The 20,564-nt window shown below is 39.2% G+C and overlaps 1 protein-coding gene across 1 annotated transcript in view; it reads left to right on the top strand.

The window, feature by feature from the left end:
- The window catches only part of SYK (spleen associated tyrosine kinase), a 34,742-nt gene extending 17,592 nt beyond the window's left edge, over positions 1 to 17,150 (top strand). The window contains 8 exon segments of the mRNA XM_009639530.2: positions 1,529 to 1,597; positions 8,094 to 8,184; positions 8,871 to 9,048; positions 10,672 to 10,881; positions 11,322 to 11,511; positions 12,904 to 13,044; positions 13,282 to 13,394; positions 14,985 to 17,150. Of these exon segments, the coding sequence (XP_009637825.2) occupies positions 1,529 to 1,597; positions 8,094 to 8,184; positions 8,871 to 9,048; positions 10,672 to 10,881; positions 11,322 to 11,511; positions 12,904 to 13,044; positions 13,282 to 13,394; positions 14,985 to 15,057 (1,065 nt within the window). The 3' untranslated portion in view covers positions 15,058 to 17,150.
- The last annotated feature ends 3,414 nt before the right edge of the window (positions 17,151 to 20,564 follow it).

Here is a 20,564-nt window from a genome sequence, read left to right on the forward strand (position 1 = left end):
CACATGTATGGACTAGGACTTTCCTTGCCTTTCACCAGAGGCTCCATAACTGGATTTAAGGTGATTCTGATGCCCTTTGACCTTGTAAATTACTTTTTTCTCCCTGCACATCATCCCAGTATGTATTTAAACCTGCAGAGGAGCTTTTGATATGAGCCTAAAATCAGTTGACATTACAGTGAAGCTGCCAACTTCTGTAAACTTCCCAAATTCTCCACTTAACCTTTTTCAGTATTTTATTTGTTTAGCCACAGTTTATCAGATAGTAATAACAGACCTAAACCTTATGAGTACAGCCTAACTTTAGACTAGTACTGTTGTTGTCCCCAATTAAGTATTCCTCGTAGCATGCATTTGTATGTCTAAATAAAAACATTTGAGTTGGGAAGTATTACCATCAGGGCAGTACAGGTGGCTGCTTGATCAAGTGATGGGACCTACTCTTGTCGCATGAAGTGTAATGAACCATGCTCACCATGTGCAAAAAAGCACTAAGCCTCTTAGAGAATTTATCTGTTGCAAAACCATAGCTAAGAAATGCTTCAGGTTTCATTTATTCCCAATATGGAAAGAGAATTTTGTGAGGTAAAAGAAAATAGCGGATTCAGTAAGCTTCTTCAATATGCGGTAAATGAATTTTTATGTATCACAGCTATGAAGACTGTCAAGCATCAAAAAAATTTCTGTTCTTCCATAAAATAAAAGATACCAATCCTCTCCATTAGAAAAGCTATCTTTTCTGAAAAAAAAGATGTCCAGATGGGTTATTTAAAAGTTCAGAACTTCTAAATGTAAGTTAGTTCAAAGGCTGTGTGAAGAGGCTGAGAATGTGGCTCAGATTATTATTTCCATCTCAGCATCAGCCTAAATGGTTGGTCAATAAGTACTGCATTGTAGTTTGTTAGACAGGTATGACCCCTAGAAATGCTAATTAGTCACATTTAATTAAATTAATGCATTATTGTAAAACATATTTGCATTTCTTTAAAAGTATCTTTATACAGAACATAAGTGCACATATGATTCAATGTAAAATCTAAAGCCTGTTCATTTTTGTTTGGAATTAATATCGGTTTGTGTGCTTCTTGCTTCAATAACCACATTGTTTGTTGTAAGACCAAGGTGTGCTTCAAATCTTGCTTGTTACGTTAGTCATACTTCAAGACATTAAAGTTATCAACTGATTTACATTGCTAAATATGTTGTGGGGGTGGCTAAAGTTCAATAACAGGCAGGAGAAAAATACTGTGTAAAAGATATGGGAAAAGGGCAATATGCTTGAATTTAATAACTGCTTTAAGGTTTATCTACAGATTCAAGATGGTTTGAGAGTAATATAGTTGAAAGAAAATTTACTTTTAAGATTTCCTATTCTACATTTGTTTAATGTATTGTAAGTGTACTCGCAGGCACACACAAGAGAAAGGTTGGAAGTGGTTTGTTCTTGAGTACTATGTCTGTTTTGTAAAATACTTTTAGCTATTTTCCTGACACATTTACTGTTCCTCTTTGACATTGTGGTTTCTAGAGTTGGGCAGGAGGTGGAATTATCTCAAGACTCAAATCGTACACCTTTCCAAAGGCTGGCAGCAAAAAGGTGCCTCATACAGTCTTTTTAGGTTTTTTGACCGAGTTAAAAGGACTTACACTTGACTAATTTCCCTCTTTCCCCCCCCCACTTTTGGCTTGCTGTTACTAAATGTGTGTCTAGGCTACTAACAATCAGATTGTGAAGATTTTTTTAAGCTTTCTGCTTCTTTCCTAATCATCTGCATAATTATGGCCTTGATTTTTTAACTAAAGCAATAGTTTTAAAGAAGTTTTAAAAACTGAGGGACTATTTTAAAATAATTTTTCACATCCCAAAATATTAGTGCAGATCTCAACATGTCTGCAAATAAAATGTGATTAAATGTTTTTAAAAAAACCAGTCACTTATAGCAGAACAAAGTGATATTTCTACCGCAAACTATCATTCCTAATCAGAAAATTGGCTTGCTTACACAATGCTATTACTGAGCATATTTAGGGAACAATTTATTAATAACAGCCACAAAATATATTCTTACAGAACCTGTGTGCACAAATCTTGTTACGCAATAATGTTAATTACATTTAAGCAAGTGTAAGCTGTCACGAGAACAAGCAGAATGGAAAAGGCAATAAGGTGTCAGGGAGTCAAAGGGAACCCAGCCCTGGGCTAAAGAAAATGCTGCTGCATGGCCAGAAAATTATGCTGTCCAGTAATTGATGTAGTTGTGAAGCATGTAGTTACAAGCTTTGTTTGCATGCTGAGAATAACATGTGTGTCCCTGTTTCACCCATGAGTCTCTCTTTTTGTTTATTTATTTATTTAGAGTTGCTCTTCAACAAAAATGAGCAGGCATAAAAAGCCCTAGAGGACTCTGCTGTTCAGAGTGAAAAAAATATGTTTGATGTATACTGTATTTGATAATGCTGATAAATAACAACTATTTTTTTTTATTACTTCAGTTCAGTTATACTGAAGTACCAATAGCTGTTGTCATCTGTACACTCTTACAGGACCCACGTCTCATTCTTAATGTACAAATACATATACAGTGTCAGGACATGTTCTAAAGCCATCTGAACAAAACTGCCATACTATCACACATTAGACAAGAGAAGTATTTTGGTTTTGTTCAGAAAAGTGAGTGTGGGATCTGAATTGTCCAGACATGCCCTTGGTCAGTCTGCTGTCTTCACCTAGTAAAATCTGTGCTTCTCTCTGGTTGCCTTCTGCAGTCAAATACCTATTCCTGCCTTCTGGGAAACAGACAGAGTATAGACTGAAGCATATTGGCAGAGAAAGACCAATCATTTAAGAAAATAATTTCAGAAATCTGATTTGATCACCATTTACGTGTATTTAACCCTGAATACTTAAACCGACAAATTTCATCATACTACCAAATTTTAGACTCCAAAGAAAAGTCCCACTCTGAACATTACCAAGGTTTTCCACCCATTAACCCCATATGCAGAGTTTACTTTAGACCTGGTTAATTAGGCAGTTGCTTCTCTTATATCAAAAACTTTCAGACAGTAGAACAGAAAGTTTAAGCTGTTATATTTATTCAGTCCTCGAAATTATGACATTTTTTAGATTTCACAAACTGATTATTTGGATGTAATTCTAGCATGCAGATCAAAATTTTTCAAGCTGTTTTACTCAGTAATGTAAAATTGGCATATTAGATGACAATTTAAATGAACTCGTGCCACCTAGTGGCAACTATGATTTCTTAGCCAAGCTCTTTGAGAATTTGGCTAATAAGGTCTTTGTAACACAGTATTTTGCTATTCAGTTTGCTTTAGCAAATTAAGATGACTTTATAGTCTTACATATATGTTTGAATTTTTGCAAATCAAAATTATTAACCTGAAAAGAAATCACACTTGCTGTACTGATTGCCTTCATAAGTACATTCTTTACTATAAAATAATAAACTTTACTATAAAAATCAGACTTGAGAGTAGTTAGAGGTGTTTCATTTATATATTAAAGCAAGAAGTAAGTGGGTCTTGTTCTCATTGTGTCAACTAGATGCTATCAAACCTGCTACTAAGGCCTTATCCATAAGTAGAAAGTGGTATAGCTTTTACTAGAAAGGTATCCTGAGTCAGTGCAAACTCTCTGCCTCCTGCTTTCATCTCATTGTGGATGTAGCTATATTACTATAAAAGTACCACACCAGTACAGCCAGTCCATAATAAGGGGAAGAATGGCACATTTAGATTAGTTTAACTATGGGTACCTGAGAAGTTTAACCAATGAGAATTAAACCCTACTGGAAGAAAAAAAAAAACACATTGATGTGAAAACAGGACAGGCTAACAACAGCTTTCTAGCATAACAGCATAAAATGACAGCATGGCCCGTGGTTTGCAAGTGTACATACCACAGGGTGTCACACAGTATGTGCCATTTTTTACAAGCTCCTCTAGTGGACTCTTTTCTTGTATTCCTTTTTACCGGACGGCCAAATCCTTGGTCATTTTGGCCATTGTCTGCTTCTTGTAAGAATACAAAGAGTAGTCTCCTGCCCTATTCCTTGACTGTGTTAAGATGAAACTCCCTTTGTCAGAAAAAGATTTGAAGAATTAAACTTTCTGGTTTTAAAGTGTAGGGCTGAAAGGATTCTGGGTTTAAATGACAGTTAAATAAAAAGGAAATTATATTGTACTATTACCCAGACCACTGTATATGCAATGATACACACCTTGTGCACTATTTCTAGGCAGCCCCTCCTGACTTCAAAAGAAAAAATCCAACCTTTCTGCTAGGAAATCCTATTCAAAGGCATGCAGGGTGCTACGTGCCATGAATACGTAACTGGCAGAACTGAAGAAAAATGTCTGAGGTTTCAAGTGCTGCACAATATTCCCAAGTTACTAACATGAGCTGAAAAGGTGCCTGTGAAGCATCACATTGCAGTTCAACCAGAAATATTAATGAAAAAAACATTGTTAAGCTGTTTAATCAAACTGCAACAATGGGGAATATCATTCCACACATACATATATATTAGTTAACTAAGATAACACTAATGATATGTAAGACATTATCGCTCATCTTAAACATGAGCAGCTCTCCAAGAAAGAGAATCCACTTTGTTAGATTTAGTGTCGCCATGTCATTTCCAATTCACAGCTGCAGAGTTTTATTCACAAGTGCAGGAGTGATGCATTCTTTTTTTTTTTTTTTTTTAATGCAGTTCCTGAACAGAACATCCAATCCTTTCTGAGTCTTGTTGTTCTGATTTTGTTCTTGTATGGCAAAAATCAGAAATGTGTCTATATATCCCATTTGGGGAGTCAGCTATATCATGGCCAGAGCTATGTTTTTTACCAGCTGCTCTGCCCTAGTGAATGGATTCTTGAGAAGTATGAATTTGGTGTACATGAATTCTGTTTGGCCAGTCCAAAATATGCCAGTTCATACACTAAGCCCTAAATAAGCCCCTATCAGGGATATTTAACTACCTCTTTAGTCTACAACTAATACTAATCACATGAGACCTTATGCCCTCCAAGTTTTTTAAAATTTGTGGGGTTATCCAGTACTGGCTGAGTACTTCTTAAGTGTTTCTGCCCTGTTGTTCAACAGCAATCAGATGAAGCTTACTTAGCAGACCCGTACAAGGTGTTGCAGTGGAATTGGTAATTTCCATCAGTATGATTCAGCCTGCAGGGTTCTATTTCCATCACTTCTTCAAACAGTAAGTTCAAGTCCATTTGAAATCTTGAGCTTAAAATTTTCAAAGGGCTTTCCCAAAGTGCTTGTATCTCTTTTCTTGTAAGCTTGGGTTACAATGAGGAAGAGTGGTACACAATCTTTTTAGTCATAGAAACCCAAGGAAGATCTGCTGAGGTTGTACCCTTCTGTGGCCTGAATTACTTGTTATGTAACAGCAACTACACAAACTATCCAGCACTCGACTGTTTGTGGAAAGAAAAACAATGGAGCTGCCATGCTTCCTTGGTTAGCTTGGAGCTACAGCTACACCTGTGTGACTTTAACTAATTTTGACTACAGAAAAGGTTTCAGGGGTGTGCTGTGAGACATTTCAAGGCTTGGGTTCAAATATTCCCATCACATTTTTTGGTGCATAATTGGCATACTCCCCACAGGGAACAGTGGACAACTGATAGTCCTATCAAAGCTTTAAAAAAACCAAAGGAGTCACAGAGTGATACAGTCTCTTCTAGATGTCATTTTCTGAACACTTTGCCTTTCTACCAGCAAGATTATTTTAAAGGGTAAAGTACACAAAAGGTATCATTTGAAACTGTGATTCAATCATAGAATCATAGAATCATAGAATGTTTTGGGTTGGAAGGGACCCCTAGAGGTCATCTAGTCCAACCCCCCTGCAGGAGCAGGGACACCGCTAACTAGATCAGGTTGCTCAGAGCCCCATCCAACCTGGCCTTGAATGCTTCCAGGGATGGGACCTCCACTACCTCTCTGGGCAACCCGTTCCAGCATTTCACCACCAGAATCATAGAATCAGTTAGGTTGGAAAAGACCTTTAAGATCATCAAGTCCAAATGTTAACCTAGCACTGCCATGTCTACCACTAAACCATGTCCCTAAGCATCACTTCTACACATCTGTTAAATACCTTCAGAGTGGGAGACTCAGCCACTTCTCTGGGAAGCCCCTTCCAGTGCTTCACAACCCTTTCCGTGAAGAAATGTGTCCTGATATCAAGTCTAAACCTCCCCTGGTGCAACTTGAGGCAATTTCTTCTTGTCCTGTCGCTAGTTACTTGGGAAAAGAGACTGACACCCACCTCACTACAGCCTCCTGTCGGGTAGTTTCAGAGGGTGATAAGGTCTCCCCTCAGCCTCTTCTCCAGCCTAAACAACTCCAGTTCTCTCAGCTGCTCCTCATAAGACTTGTGCTCCAGACCCTTCATCAGCTTTGTTGCTCTCCTCTGGACGTGTTCCGGCAACTCAATGTACTACTTGTAGTGAGGGACCCAAAACTGAACACAGGATTCAAGGTGCAGCCTCACCACTGCCGAGTACAGGGGCATGATCACTTCCCTATTCCTGCTCATATTCAGCAGGCTGTCAACCAATACCTCCATGTCCTGTTCCACCGGGCAGCTTTCCAGACACTTTTCCCCAAGCCAGTACATTGCATGGGGTTGTTGTGACCCAAATGCATGACTGTTGTTGGACCTCATACAATTGACCTTGGCCCATCGATTCAGCCTGTCCAGATCCTTCTTGTAGAGCCTTTCTACTCTCAAGTAGACCAACCTTCCTGACCATGTCTTCTTTTATCTCCTTGTACTGGAGATTGGCAGGTCAGTTTGTTCCCTGACCTATCTCATAATCATCTCAGGGCTCTTGTGGCTTGCCCTGACAACAAATGGCCTTTCAATGGTGTTCCACCAGACTGAGTAATTCAAGTCAGAAACATTACCCTTACCATCTCTGATGCCACCACACTCATCCCACTAGGCAAGAATGTTGCCAAGTGTTAGCCTCCTACTCAGCGTTTGCTGTATAATCTACGTAACCTTCAGTTATTAAAAAGAAGAATTATATACTCAAATACTTGCAAAATAGCCCTATGCAATGTTTTACAAGTATAATATACCTTTGTTTCCTATGCAAACCAAGCAAGCTTGTGTTGGTGTTTGAATTTCTGGCTTTTAAGTCTTAAGACTGTGAGGTCACTCATGAGTAGTGGAAACTTTCTACATTGCGAAAGAAAAGGGACTGAACTGCAGAAATAAGTTCTGTAATTCCCTGTTCCTGATGGTTCACAGACAGAAGAGAGCAGATTATAAGTTTGTCTCATGCATACTTTATTGTGCCAGACTCATCCTTCAGCAAAGGAGCTCCAGAACACACTGTGTTTCTGTTGGGGTGGTTTGTGTGCTCCATAATATTCCTCTGACAAAGAATAAAGGCAGAGGGTTTGTATTTGAACCAGATGTTCAATTACAGTAAGAATTAGGTCATTTTCTCCTTCCTCAGAGCAGACAGACTGGCCTAGTATCTGGTCCATGATGTTTGTCCATGACATTATAGAAGCCTATTTTAATTACTTTTTACCCCAGTTTCTTCCAAGTGGAGTCACTCTATAACATCTACAAGAGAAACAGGAAAGTATTTTTTGTTTTCATTTTTGATAGGAATTTCTCTATGGCCTAGATATGGAGAGAGATAACTTGGAGAGGGAGGAAGGACAGATTAAAGATAAATCCTTATGACTAGTTTTTACAAGGCAGATTTGAAAACAACATGTAAATTTAATATCTGCAGAATAAGATTTGTGCATGACCCATCCCAGTTCATTCTTTCAGATCAAATGCTCTGAAATATTTGCAATAACTTTTTGTGCTTTAGCAGTGTATGTTTCATTTGGCCTGCATATTTACTCAAGCAATAACCTCCAGAATGAAATAAACTTTGTTGGATCCCTTTCTTACTTTCTGATTCTCACCTATGTGTCTCTTGCAATCATTATGCCATAATCCTTGGGGGGAAAAATGCTTTTAACTTACCTATTCATTGTTAAACATAAAAACTCTATTTATGTGCTACAGTTTCAGCCAACTATTGGCCACCCACCTGATGAAGCACCTTTTAATCCTTATGTGCTGCAAAGGAAGAGAGGTCTTACAGGAGCAGAAAAAGGTAGGAAGAGTAATTTATGTAATTAATACAATTTCCTTCTTTATGCCAGAGATCTCTCCTCAAGCCATATTTATTTATTCTTGCATACATTTCCCACCATGTTGTGTATTTGTATAGCCACTATCATAGCTCAAGCCCAGTAGCTGAAACTGCCAGATGTCACCATCTGTAATAAAAGTAATTTAGCAGAAATCTCTTTTCCATAATAAAGTGGAAGATTATCACTTCCTTGACTCTAAAATCTGCATCCCTGCACTTTATAAAAAGAATTGTGCCCTGTTGCATCCACAGTGCCAAGCTGGTGTTTAGGCTCTCTGCAAAATGCAACCAAAGATGGGTGCCTGAGAATTAAGTACATATAAGGCAGCATTCTAAGTGAAGAATTGTCTGAAGCAACTAATGGGAAATATGAAAGAGAAGGGCTAGCCTTTAACCTCCTTTTGTCAAGGAACATCATGGTTTCACATTACACAGATGCTCAATAGATAGAGCATGTCACCAGGTGGAAGTCACGCTCTTTCGGGGTGTTCTAAGGTACCCGAAGCTGGACTGCATGTGGTTTCTTTATAATGTCCTTATAAGTCAAACATACTGATGATCCTGAACATAGAAAGGGTGAACATAGTAGTTGTGGCAGCAAAAAATGTCTCATGAAATGTCTAATTTTTATATTGATTGAATGGCAGGTGATCAGAGAGAGGCCTTACCCATGGATACTGAGGTCTATGAAAGTCCGTATGCTGATCCAGATGAAATGAAGCCAAAAAATGTCACTCTTGACAGAAAATTGTTAACCTTGGAGGAAGGAGAACTTGGCTCTGGCAACTTTGGTACTGTAAAGAAAGGGTTCTATAAGATGAAAAAGTAAGTGTTTCCTTCTATTTTCATGGAATCTAATATGTAAAATCTCTAGTCTTTATTTTTCAGAGCAGCAATAATCTTTGCATGTCATTTGGGGTGACAGACTGTACCTAAGTAATATGGGCTAACATTCACTGTCTTCTCTCTTTGTACATACACTCATACACTCATTTTCTACACACTCATTTTCTTTTTCTCTGTTTGCAGACACATCTTTTCCTGAAGCATAGTCACCAGCTAGCCGTTAGTTTTGTCTGTAAAGTGGGGAAGTGCCTCTTTAGGACTATTTTCTCTCCTCTCAGGGACAATAGAGTGGGAAGTCCTCTGCCTTCCTCCGTAGTTTTTATAGGCAGTCATGCTACTCAGTATTTCCCATCGGCACAATCTGTCTTTGAAAAATAGTGTAGAGTGCCATGGACAGCTTACCTGTAGCAAAGAGATTTTGGCCTAAAATAAGTATGATAAACACCTGTTTCATGAAGCTGGGATGTTGATTTTCAAGAAGACAAGTGACCCCTTTTATCACGTAATTGTGGTAGAAACACCCTGTTTATACTGGCAGAAGTGGGAGCACCTCACTGTTCATGCATTTTCATAGTAAAATGTTATCAGTATGTTATTTAAGTGCATGGGCTGATTATGTACACATTTTCACCACTTGAAGCTGGAGGCATTTCTTTACCAAGGTTTTCAGTGCCAGGAAGGATTTTTCTATTTTCCAGTACTGTTGGAGGGAATTTAAAGGGCTCTGGTCCCAGCTTGTGTGTTTGCTAGTCTTGTTTCACACTTGAGCTCTGTTGATCTCATCAGTCACTCTTTCACTTACTTGTATGAGCTGAAGGTTGCAGGAGTAGGCTTAGTTTCTCAGGATTTCAGAGCACTGCTCTGGGGCCTTGAAATGCTGCATGTTCTACTCTCACCCCCAGAAGAGCTCACTGCTTAAAAAGGCCTTTATAGCTTTTCTTGCTGAAAAGCTCGATGACATTCTTACCAGAATGGGCAAGAAAATTTTGTCCAGTACATTTGTTTTCAGGCTTGTTAAGACGTTTTTATGACTATTTATAATTTTCTCAGGTTCTTCCCATTCTGTCTCCTTTGCTTAGCTGTATTCTGAGCATTTGATAGAGACATGTTCCTGTTCCTGTTACAGTTGGGTTTTTTTTGCCCTCTGAATGCCAATTCTGTATTTTGTCACAGTTTGTACTATGTGCACAGAAACATCAAAAGAAGATTGTGTGCATTTGCACACAGATTTTTCGGCAGCTAATCCCAGAACTGGATTCTTTTTTGTAGGGGTGCCAAGCCAGTGGCTGGGAAAACTTACCAGAATGGGCAAGAAAATTTTGTCCAGTACATTTGTTTTCAGGCTTGTTAAGACGTTTTTATGACTATTTATAATTTTCTCAGGTTCTTCCCATTCTGTCTCCTTTGCTTAGCTGTATTCTGAGCATTTGATAGAGACATGTTCCTGTTCCTGTTACAGTTGGGTTTTTTTTGCCCTCTGAATGCCAATTCTGTATTTTGTCACAGTTTGTACTATGTGCACAGAAACATCAAAAGAAGATTGTGTGCATTTGCACACAGATTTTTCGGCAGCTAATCCCAGAACTGGATTCTTTTTTGTAGGGGTGCCAAGCCAGTGGCTGTAAAAATTCTTAAGAATGAGAGTAATGATCCAGCCATAAAGGATGAATTACTGAGAGAAGCAAATGTAATGCAGCAACTGGATAACCCATATATTGTCCGAATGATAGGCATATGTGAAGCTGAGGCCTGGATGTTAGTAATGGAAATGGCTGAACTTGGGCCATTGAACAAATTTTTGCAAAAAAATAGGTATGTAAGCTTTGATTCCATTTCATAGGATTTATCCAGGAGAGGGGAAAAAGGTACAGGTCCTTTTTTTTTTTTTTAAGGGCAATTTTAAATTGACATGTTGTTAATGTAATGATTAATGATTGTAGTTACCCTCCACTGGGACATGATTATCCTTTACATGTCTCTGAACTGTCAAATATTTCTGGTAAAATAGTTCATTTTGAATAAATGAAAGAATGTCACATGTCCTTCAATTGCTCATTTATTTATATGATCACATATCATCGTGCTCAGGGCATTCTTATGCTGCCTGTTCTGATTAAAGCTTAGCTAAACATAAGTGGATCAGGTTCCTAGTATGATGTGGGGAAGTTCATAGCAAAGATTTATATTTGAACTCCATGAAAAGTCATGAAAATGAACTTCTGACCTCTTAAAAATTCAATTATGATTTTCAGACATGTCACGGAGAAGAATATAACAGAGCTGGTACATCAGGTTTCCATGGGGATGAAATACCTGGAGGAGAATAACTTTGTTCATAGGGATCTGGCTGCAAGGAACGTACTATTAGTCACCCAACATTATGCCAAAATTAGTGACTTTGGACTTTCTAAAGCTCTCAGTGCTGATGAAAATTATTATAAGGTAAGGTTTGCACCAGACATAAAAGCTGTATAGTAGCACAACTTAATAAGGTTATTTTAAGTTGAAGTGCAGTTGTTTTTAAAAGTTGAAAATTAGAAATAATAGGTATCATCCGTTATTTTATAGCCTGATAGTAGGTCACTGATTTTCAAAATGCATGATCAAAATAAAGAGATGTGTAGGGAGGAAAAAGCTAGTCCCTTCCATTATTTGCTTACTTCTTTCATTTACTTTTGGTAAGTCTGTCATTATAAGGTTGAAATTTGTGATGGAAATGAGATACCTCCTTAGATAAAATGGGGAAAATGTTTTCGTTGCAGATACGAACTTTTGGGCACTTACACTTTTCACCATGTACAAGGAAAACTTAGGCTAGCACACTGTATTATTGTCAACAGAACTGAATTTGGGGTGTGTTTTGAAAGCATACCATTGGTAAATAATCATTTGATCTAAGCAGAATTTGTTGAGCTTGGTTTTAAATTCATTGGATCTCTGTACAGCTAAAGGCACTGAAATAACTGCCACATTTAATAAGGTAAAAACATCTGTGGGAGACAAAGGCTCTAATCGTGTCTGCATCTTTTTTCTGATATATTGCTCTTTCAGTTCAAATGATTTCTTCCTTCTGTCTATTCCCTTTCATCAGCTGCTTAAAACTAATAAGCCAGACTATGAAACGCTAGAGAGGAGGAGCAAGCACATACTCTCTTCTGATTACCTTCCTATGGGAATAGTAACTGCAGCCAGAAAGGGCCGTAACATCTTAAATCAGTGCCACTAGCCTAGTCAGAGCTGCTTGTCAGAGATTTGAGAATTGGTATCAAAGGCCCATTCCCTTTACAACTCCACAAAATGCAGTGGGGTTCTTTCAATAGGTCTAGCACTGTGCTGGGGTAGCCTGACACTTGCATAGTCGTAACACAGTGCTATGGCATAATTTAATCAAACTGCAGCTTGCCACAAGGCGGTCGCTGTGCTTTGAAATGGAGCATCAACTTCAAGTAATAATGAGACTCAGTGTAGCTGGGTGTATATTTCTTACCCTCTGTGGAGAGCCTAGATGAAAAATCTTGCTTTTAAGGAGCAACTTTAAATTAAATGCCACTAAAAACATGACTCCAGGTCACTTAGCTAAGCTTTGCTTTACCATAGATTTCATTTCAGTCCATTATTTTGAAAGTGGAAGATAAGGAACAATTTCGTAACACTTTTGAAGAAGCTGCTACCCGTTCTCTCTAATGCCAACTGGATCAGAAAGAAACGTTAGGGTACTTAGTACAAATGTGTGCAGGTCTAAGTTAACTTGGCATATATGAATTCTGATGCTGTTTACCACTTACCACTGTTTCTAGCCTGTTTCTTTTTCCTTTCTGTTATCACTTACTTTAGGCACAAAGTCATGGAAAATGGCCAGTCAAGTGGTATGCTCCAGAATGCATGAATTTCTACAAATTTTCTAGCAAAAGTGATGTCTGGAGCTTTGGGGTCTTAATGTGGGAAGCTTTCTCTTATGGGCAAAAACCATATAAGGTGAGTAGTTCTACCTTGCAGATTTTTTTCCTGTAAAAATTCAGAGCAAATTTGAACCAATGCCTTTTCCTACCTAAAAGGGGTTATTGCAGGCCAAAGCAGGCCATAGCACCCCATCTGTTGCAACAAATGAGTCAAAGGATAGCCCAGAAATCAACTCCAGGCCTCTGTCTTATACTAGCATGTGTGCTGTAATGATTTGCAACTCGGATGACTCTTCTGGTCACCCTGTTCCAGGGAATGAAAGGTGGTGAAGTTGCACAAATGATTGAAAGAGGAGAACGAATGGAACGTCCTGAAGTCTGTCCAACAGAAGTCTATGATCTAATGAAACTGTGTTGGACATACAAGTGAGTGTGATGCAATGCTCTCTCTTTTAATAGAACATATTTTAATCTACTTAGTTAATAGAGGTGGGTTGGGGGGGGAGGATATTTCAAAATATATTGTTTCAGCTTGTGTTTAGCTTACAAGCAACCTCCAAACTAAGGAGTCAGTTGCACTTTCAAGTGAAAATTACTGAGTTATTGAGTGTACTACAAGAAGCTGATTTTTCACAGCTGGTTTTGCTGGAACACTTATATACAAAAAATAGGGTATTATAAAAAAACCAAGTCATTCCACAAAAAGGTCAGTCTGATGTATTTTGAAAATAAATTTTGAAATTAAGCAAATATTTTTGTTTCATATTGGATTGTATTTTGTTTAATTTTCATTTCCAAGACTTTCTCTTTACTGAAATTTCAAAGTCATATTGCCAAATTATTCATTCCATTCCTCAATAATTAATTGGTTTGACCTATTTTTCTCTTCTCTCATTTCTGAATATACTCAGATTGGATCCCACATTGACTTCCTGTTAGTGAGAGGCAAAACATCTTTTCAGATCATACCTACTATGTCAGAAACATTTTTTCTGATCTTTAACAGTTCAGAAGTTAGAATTATGAAATACAGAGAAGAAAAAAAAGAAAGCCTACCTGATTTTTTTTAATTAGTATATTGCAAAAAATTATTAAAAATGGTTTATGATTTATCATTTTAAACTATTTTGTTGAAGTTACTTTTAGCTGTTGGAAGATGTCCATAAAACACCCAGATTCTACTGTAATGTCACTTACTCTTCCAGTTCACCATCTGGAGAATATGGGTCTCCAGCAAAGGTCTCTGGATTCCATTTAAGGAGCTGTGGTACTTCACTTTTAGGTACCTTGCTTCTTAGTTTTATTATACCCAGTACTTTAGAAAGAATGTGAAGCCATAAAATAATTTCCACCTTTTGGTTTGACTCAAAGAATGCCGTAACTGTTCTAGAGTTGAAAGGGATCTTTTTTGTCATGATTAAAAAGCACATCATAAAGCATGCTTCTTTTTATTTGTTTGTACTCAAATATCTTTAATATTGGAAAGAAAAAGAAAACAAAATTAAAAAGAAGGCTCAAGTCAGGCAGTATAAATTTCTTAATATGTAAAGTATTATTGTAAGGGCTTGTTGTCAGTTTAATTGTGTTCTCCCAAATCAACAAATAGTTGCAGATATAGACAAAAGAAAAACAGTACAGCCATGTAAGTGTATACATAGGCTCCTCTCAGTGGTGCTAAACCACTCTGTATGACTAGTACCCGTTATAAGATATCGCACTGTAAATATTTGTTTCTCTAGATTATTACTGAAGTGAATTAAGTAGAAAATAAAATGGAGCTGATTTACCATTTCTTTCCTGAAGTATCTTCACCAACCACAAAGTAACAGGCATGATCATGAATCCACGGAATGGATGCTCTGTGGTGACATTTGTAGCAAATATTCATTTCTAGCATTATTCTGGTAGCCTTAAAGTATTGTGAGCAGCTTGAACTGAGCTGTCACTGAGGTAAAGTCCCACACACCTTTACAGCTTTCTCCTTCCTACGCAGTGATACTTACCGTCTTTCCACAGTGTTGATGACCGACCAGGATTTGTTGCAGTCGAGCTGAGATTACGTAACTACTATTACGACATTTCCCACTAACAACAGCATGAACAACGGCAGCTTCCTTACCTCCAGCCAGCACCCTCTGAGAAGCAGTTCAGCTCCCGAAACCAAGTGACTTTGATTTTTGTACTGCCCCTTTCACCCTGCAAATCTCAGAGCTAAGCCGTGTGTCTGTAGGGGCTGCCTTTTCTTGCCTTCTGCGCAATATCCAGCCCCAAAATAGTATGTGGAAAGTGGAGAAACCCCAAAGCAAGCAGCAACGACATCAGAGCAGATGCTTATACTTTTGCTATATTCCATTTCATTTTATTTACAGCTTAATTGGCATTACATTTTGTGGCCATGTAAAACATATTGTCTTTCAGCCGTCTTCCTCTCTTGTATTTGGATGCGGATTGGGATTTAGATTCTTGTTATTAATATTCTTAGCCTTCAAATGCATTAAGAGTTGTTCCAGCCTTCCCTTTCCCCAAGGAAGACTAGCATAAACATTTCTCACTGTGAAGGAAATTCACTGTGAAAGTGTGTCAGTCGCTTTGACTGACAGCATGTTTGATTTTACCCTCAAGCCCCTTTAAAACCGAATCGTATTCTTCTCAGTAGTAATGTAAGCAGAGGGGAACTGGGAGGTGAGAATTTCTAACACCATCATCTCCTTTAAACGTGACTAACTTGTCTTGTTCCTCATCTCATGTGGAAGCCCAGCTGCCCCTCAGGGAGTTGTTTGTTTTCCTGGTGAAACATGGGAACTCAGGGGCTTGCTCTCATCTTGGAACAAAATGCATCAGCACCTAAGACAATGATTCTGGGTTTTAACGTAAACTGCCCTGCTGCATTCCTGAGAAGACAGCTGTACAGTGAAAGGTGGTGGAGCAGCACCTTTCTTTCTCTGTGCCCTTTCAGGCTTATCCAGAGACACCGTCTCCGCATATCTCTTTGGGTATACCAAAGCTCCTTGTGTTGTGTTTTGAGCAGCAATCATTTCTATGTTTTTTCAAACCTTTCTTGAAAAGCATTTGTGAAAATTCACCACACCTTATCGCTTCTCAAGCTAAATTTCACCTCTAGCTCAAATATTTTAAAGTAGGCATGTGGACATGGAGTTTAGTTTTGTCCACTCCTAAATGTTAGTATTTGTCCTGTTATTAATCCCTGTGAGTGTCTCAGGAAAAGGTATTTGTCTTATCACCTTTTTGTGATGCACTGTGCATCTCCATTAAAGTGCAAGTATAACAACATGGTAACAACAAATAATGTAATCAACTTCTGATTCTATTTTTACCCTTATGCTTTGTTTGTCCAATCTCATTTTAAATATTATAGATACCAGAATTTCTATCACTTACTCCTCACAAGCAGCTACTTTACTGGCATTTACATATATCTCAGGACCCTACATATGTTTCATCTACTAGATAGACATTTTAGAAGACCTTAAAGAATAAGATTTAGATATATTTATTGCATATGGCTGGTTAGAACATGTGTGTTTAATTATTGTGTGAACAGGGTATTAGAGATGCAGTGATTTTTTTTCTTTAGCAGAGAAACTGTGGGCAATTACAGTGAGAAAGTATGAAATAATTTTCATAAAAGACATGACTATAAACAAACGTAGGAGTTTCTGTATTTTTTTTCTTTTTACTAAGTGTATGGTCTATTTTTCAAAAAATACCTGGTGATTTTTGGTAGTTCAATCTTGCGTGTCCAGTGCGAGACAATTCAGACAGCACATGCTACTGAAAGATACTGAGTGCAACAGACCATGTTTCAAATGTGACCCAACATGACTTATACTGAAGATGATTTATTTTTTTGGTTTGTTTTTAAGAAACATTTTTCTACAAGAACAGCTCGTGTAGAAGTTAGCCATAGTTACATGTAGGTGTTTTGTTGCTTTAGTCCTGTTGCAGAGAAATTGTTAGCTCCACATGTGCAATTAGTACATTCATGGGGATATTAGTTACAAACAAATTGCACAAATCTCTACTAGCCAGCGAGTGACAATTCTCAATTTCCCTGAGATATCTCTCTCTCTTCATCGCTCCCTCTCTCTCTCTTAAAAAGTGTTATGTGATACAACAAAACTGGAGGAATATTTCTTTCCCTCTCTTCTGAGTCAATGTCACTTTCTGGTGTTACTTGATTATTTTTAACTTCACTGTTATGTAATAAAAGTTTACAATGAGAATATAAAGTATTGTGAAGTAAATGGATTAGGTTTTAAAATTAAAATTAAAGACACTGTTTTACAAAATATGTTGCTTTAACAAGAATCCTTTAAGTGTTTTCTGAAAAATGCCAATGCTGTTCAGAGCTTGTATATTTACTGAATTACTGTGATTGTTGTGGAAGATGGAGATTCCCCTACCGACATTGAAAGGTACCTGGCATGACAGCTAAGCCCATGGAAGCCTGGGCTGCTTTTGGAGCTATTCAGGACTAGCAGGAATATCTCCCAAAATGTGCATGTTGTTATTACACCTAAGCCTTTCCAAGATACTGCTTTTCAACAACGCTGTGCTGGATCTGGAAGGTTAGAGTTGCAGAGAGTCAGTGCAGCGTATCAGCTCTCCAAGGATTTCAGCATTACAGGTATCAGCTACATGGGATTTAAGTCACATTACACTATGTGGAGCCTCCCTCAAAGGCACAGGCAATTGTTCTAGGTATTCTGAAGTAACCACAGAGAGATCTTAGTCTTTCATTTAGCTTTTGCTGCAAGCTCAAGTCCTCAGGAAAGCAAAGGCTGGATGGGACTGAATGTGAATCTGAATAATAAACAAGGCCGAAAGACAACTCTTCAAGCAGGTACTTACCTTTGGGGGGGATCAGTCAGTGACTGACTGGTGCTGTACTGTTGTGGTTGTTTTCCTGCGTAGCAAATCTGGACTAATTGTTCCACCTTCCCACTCATGGGACTGCAGAATCAACTGATATGAAGGGGCTTTTGTCTTTTGGCTGTCTGGATTTGGTTGTCTTCATTTTTAGATTGGCTTGTATCAGAAATGCCATTTGTCAGTGTAGCCCCACAAGTAATTGTGGCAGCAGAGTTAAGGGGTAGCAAACTGCAGCATGGAGGAAGGGAGGCTGATGTGAGTAACTCAGGGAAGAAGGAGCAGGTGAGAACACATTAAACGGGCTTTTCAGTGAAGGAAAACATAGTGTAATTACAAGCTTTGCTTAGGGCTCAAATCTACAAAGTCATGAGGGTTTTTTGGAGCACAGGAGGCCCCGTGCCTTTTCCCATAAAGACCCCCCCAAAGTTCTTAAAAACCCCAGCACAATCTCCACCTGCTTTAAACACTAGGCAAAAAGGGGACTTTTAATCAGACAATGAAAAACACCCATAATTGCCACACCTGAAGTCGTCACAGTCAGAACTGCAGGTTTGGTAGGGAGGGTGTGTGCTGAGGCAGGTGTATGGCCTGGCCCTGCCAGGAGGTGGCAATGCTGGAACGCTGTTAGACCCATGCACTTGTCTTGTCCGAACATTTCTGGCACTCACCCTTCACCCCGGCCCTTGCTGTGCCTGCACGGCATGGAGGAGCTTGCCCGTCCATTTGCTGCTTGCAATGAAGCTAAGTTCCATGTGAGGACAGGTCGGGAATGATTTATATGGTGAATGGTTTGCTGCGGATGATTAACAAAGACATCTTGAGACTGAGTCTCAAGAAAGACAAAAGACTTTGTCTTCTAAGTGATACCAGCAGTGGGGGATTGCAGGCAGAAAGATACAGAGTGTGTCCCACATGTGCATAGGAGGGAGTGAGGGTGGCATCTGGGCTGAATAATAGAAGGGAGTATTAAGCCAGCAATTGTAATAACCAGCCCCAAGTTTAGTGAGGACAGAAAGCCTGTAAGTCATGTGGAAAAAGAAGGGGAAAAAAGGAGAGGGAAAAAAATTGCACCATCTGGTTCTTGACAGTGAAGGGAAACACTATTGAAGAAAAATAATATTGGACTTAAAGCAATCCCAGACTCCGATGGAAAAGAGCCACTTCAAGAGTCAGCATCACAGTTCCCCAGGAGCGTGTCCCAGTGCTACATGCCATGGTGTGATGCAAGAGAGTGGCACACAACTGCATTTGGGCCCCAGCTCTCCCTGCCAGGGCAGCTTCCAGGCACCGTGGTAACAGGGAGGGGTTATAGGACTGATGGGCAAGACTCAGCAGCCGAATGCCTCCTGCAGTAACCACGGGCAGCTGGGGGCTGAGTTGCAAAGCCCTTTACTGGGGCAGCCAGGTAACCTGTGCAGGTTTGCACCTGGAAAAGGAGGGAGGAATGAGGATGGAGCATGCAGCGGCTATCAGAAAGACAAAGTGTGTAGGGCAAGAAAGTCTCCTATTAGGTTGGTTAATTGCACTGGGAAAAGAGACAGGCATACACTACCTCCTTCAGGCTTGTGTTACACCATGGATTCCTGTGAAACAACAGTCAGAGTGATGTAGTGCAAACCCAGCTGAAAACAACAGTCCTCCCGCTAGCCAAAGCTCTCAGAAGCCAGGCTAGCACTGTGCATCAATCTCCAAGTGGGTATTTTTTTCTTTTATTTCATATATGTGTAAATTGAGGTGAATACCCACCAGGTTCTTTGGCATATAATTAACTCTGCACCAAGTATAACGGCTGCTTCCCTGAGGTGGTGGTGATGTGTGCATTTCTTGATAACCAGAGAAGCAGAGGCAACCAGAGGCAGCTGGGGAAGGCATTACACTGCTGTCCACTGAAATGCCTAATTTCAAATGTAAATAGCACCTGGATGACCAGTCCAGTATAAACACGCATAGATCATTAACTCCTCACATCTCTCTACCATTGCTAATGCCTTAAACTGTCAGGGTAAGAGCCTGTGAGGTCCAGGCCTTGTTTGATTGTAACCAAGTGCCCATGGAGGAGTCCCACTGCCATGCACACCCCATGCGACAGTGAGTCGGTAAGCTTAGTGCCAGGCTCCCTGTCCACCTCTCATGTTAGAAATACAACCTGCAGCAACGACAAAAAAAAGAAACAACTCTGCAAAGAAGGGTTCAACAAGCGTTGATAATGCCCTGTCTTACTGCCTCAGTTCTTACTATGCAGCCACTGCAGATGTGTATTCAGACCTTGTTCCAACTTGTGTGCAGATTTCATCAAAGTTATCAAGTGATTTCTACCTGTCTGGTGTATCAGGTCCCACCTCCAGTACCCTGAAGCAACAACCAGCTAGCAAAGAATTGTTAATATTGGTCTTGAGTCATATTTCTAGAAGATAGCAAGTAAGCTGCATGGAAGGGAACAGCTGGGGGGACGATGGACAGGGACAGGGTTACACCCAGAGATGCACCAGAGAAACAAGCTCACTGAGCTTGCCCAAGAGCAGGGCTTAGGGGTAATTTTTTCAACTCTACTTTGGAGTAGCCGGAAATCGGCTGTTTGGCTTGGTTTGATGTTTCTTTTCCCCAGCAGATATGTAATTTGGGGCCAGGTCTTTTCCAGAATAATGACACATCTGAGACACAGCTGGATATAAACACATAGATTACCGATGTCATTTTGTTTCA

The sequence above is a fragment of the Egretta garzetta genome, unplaced genomic scaffold, assembly GCF_000687185.1.
Source record: "Egretta garzetta isolate BGI_Z169 unplaced genomic scaffold, ASM68718v1 scaffold375, whole genome shotgun sequence".
In the NCBI taxonomy this organism is placed as follows: Eukaryota; Metazoa; Chordata; class Aves; order Pelecaniformes; family Ardeidae; genus Egretta; species Egretta garzetta.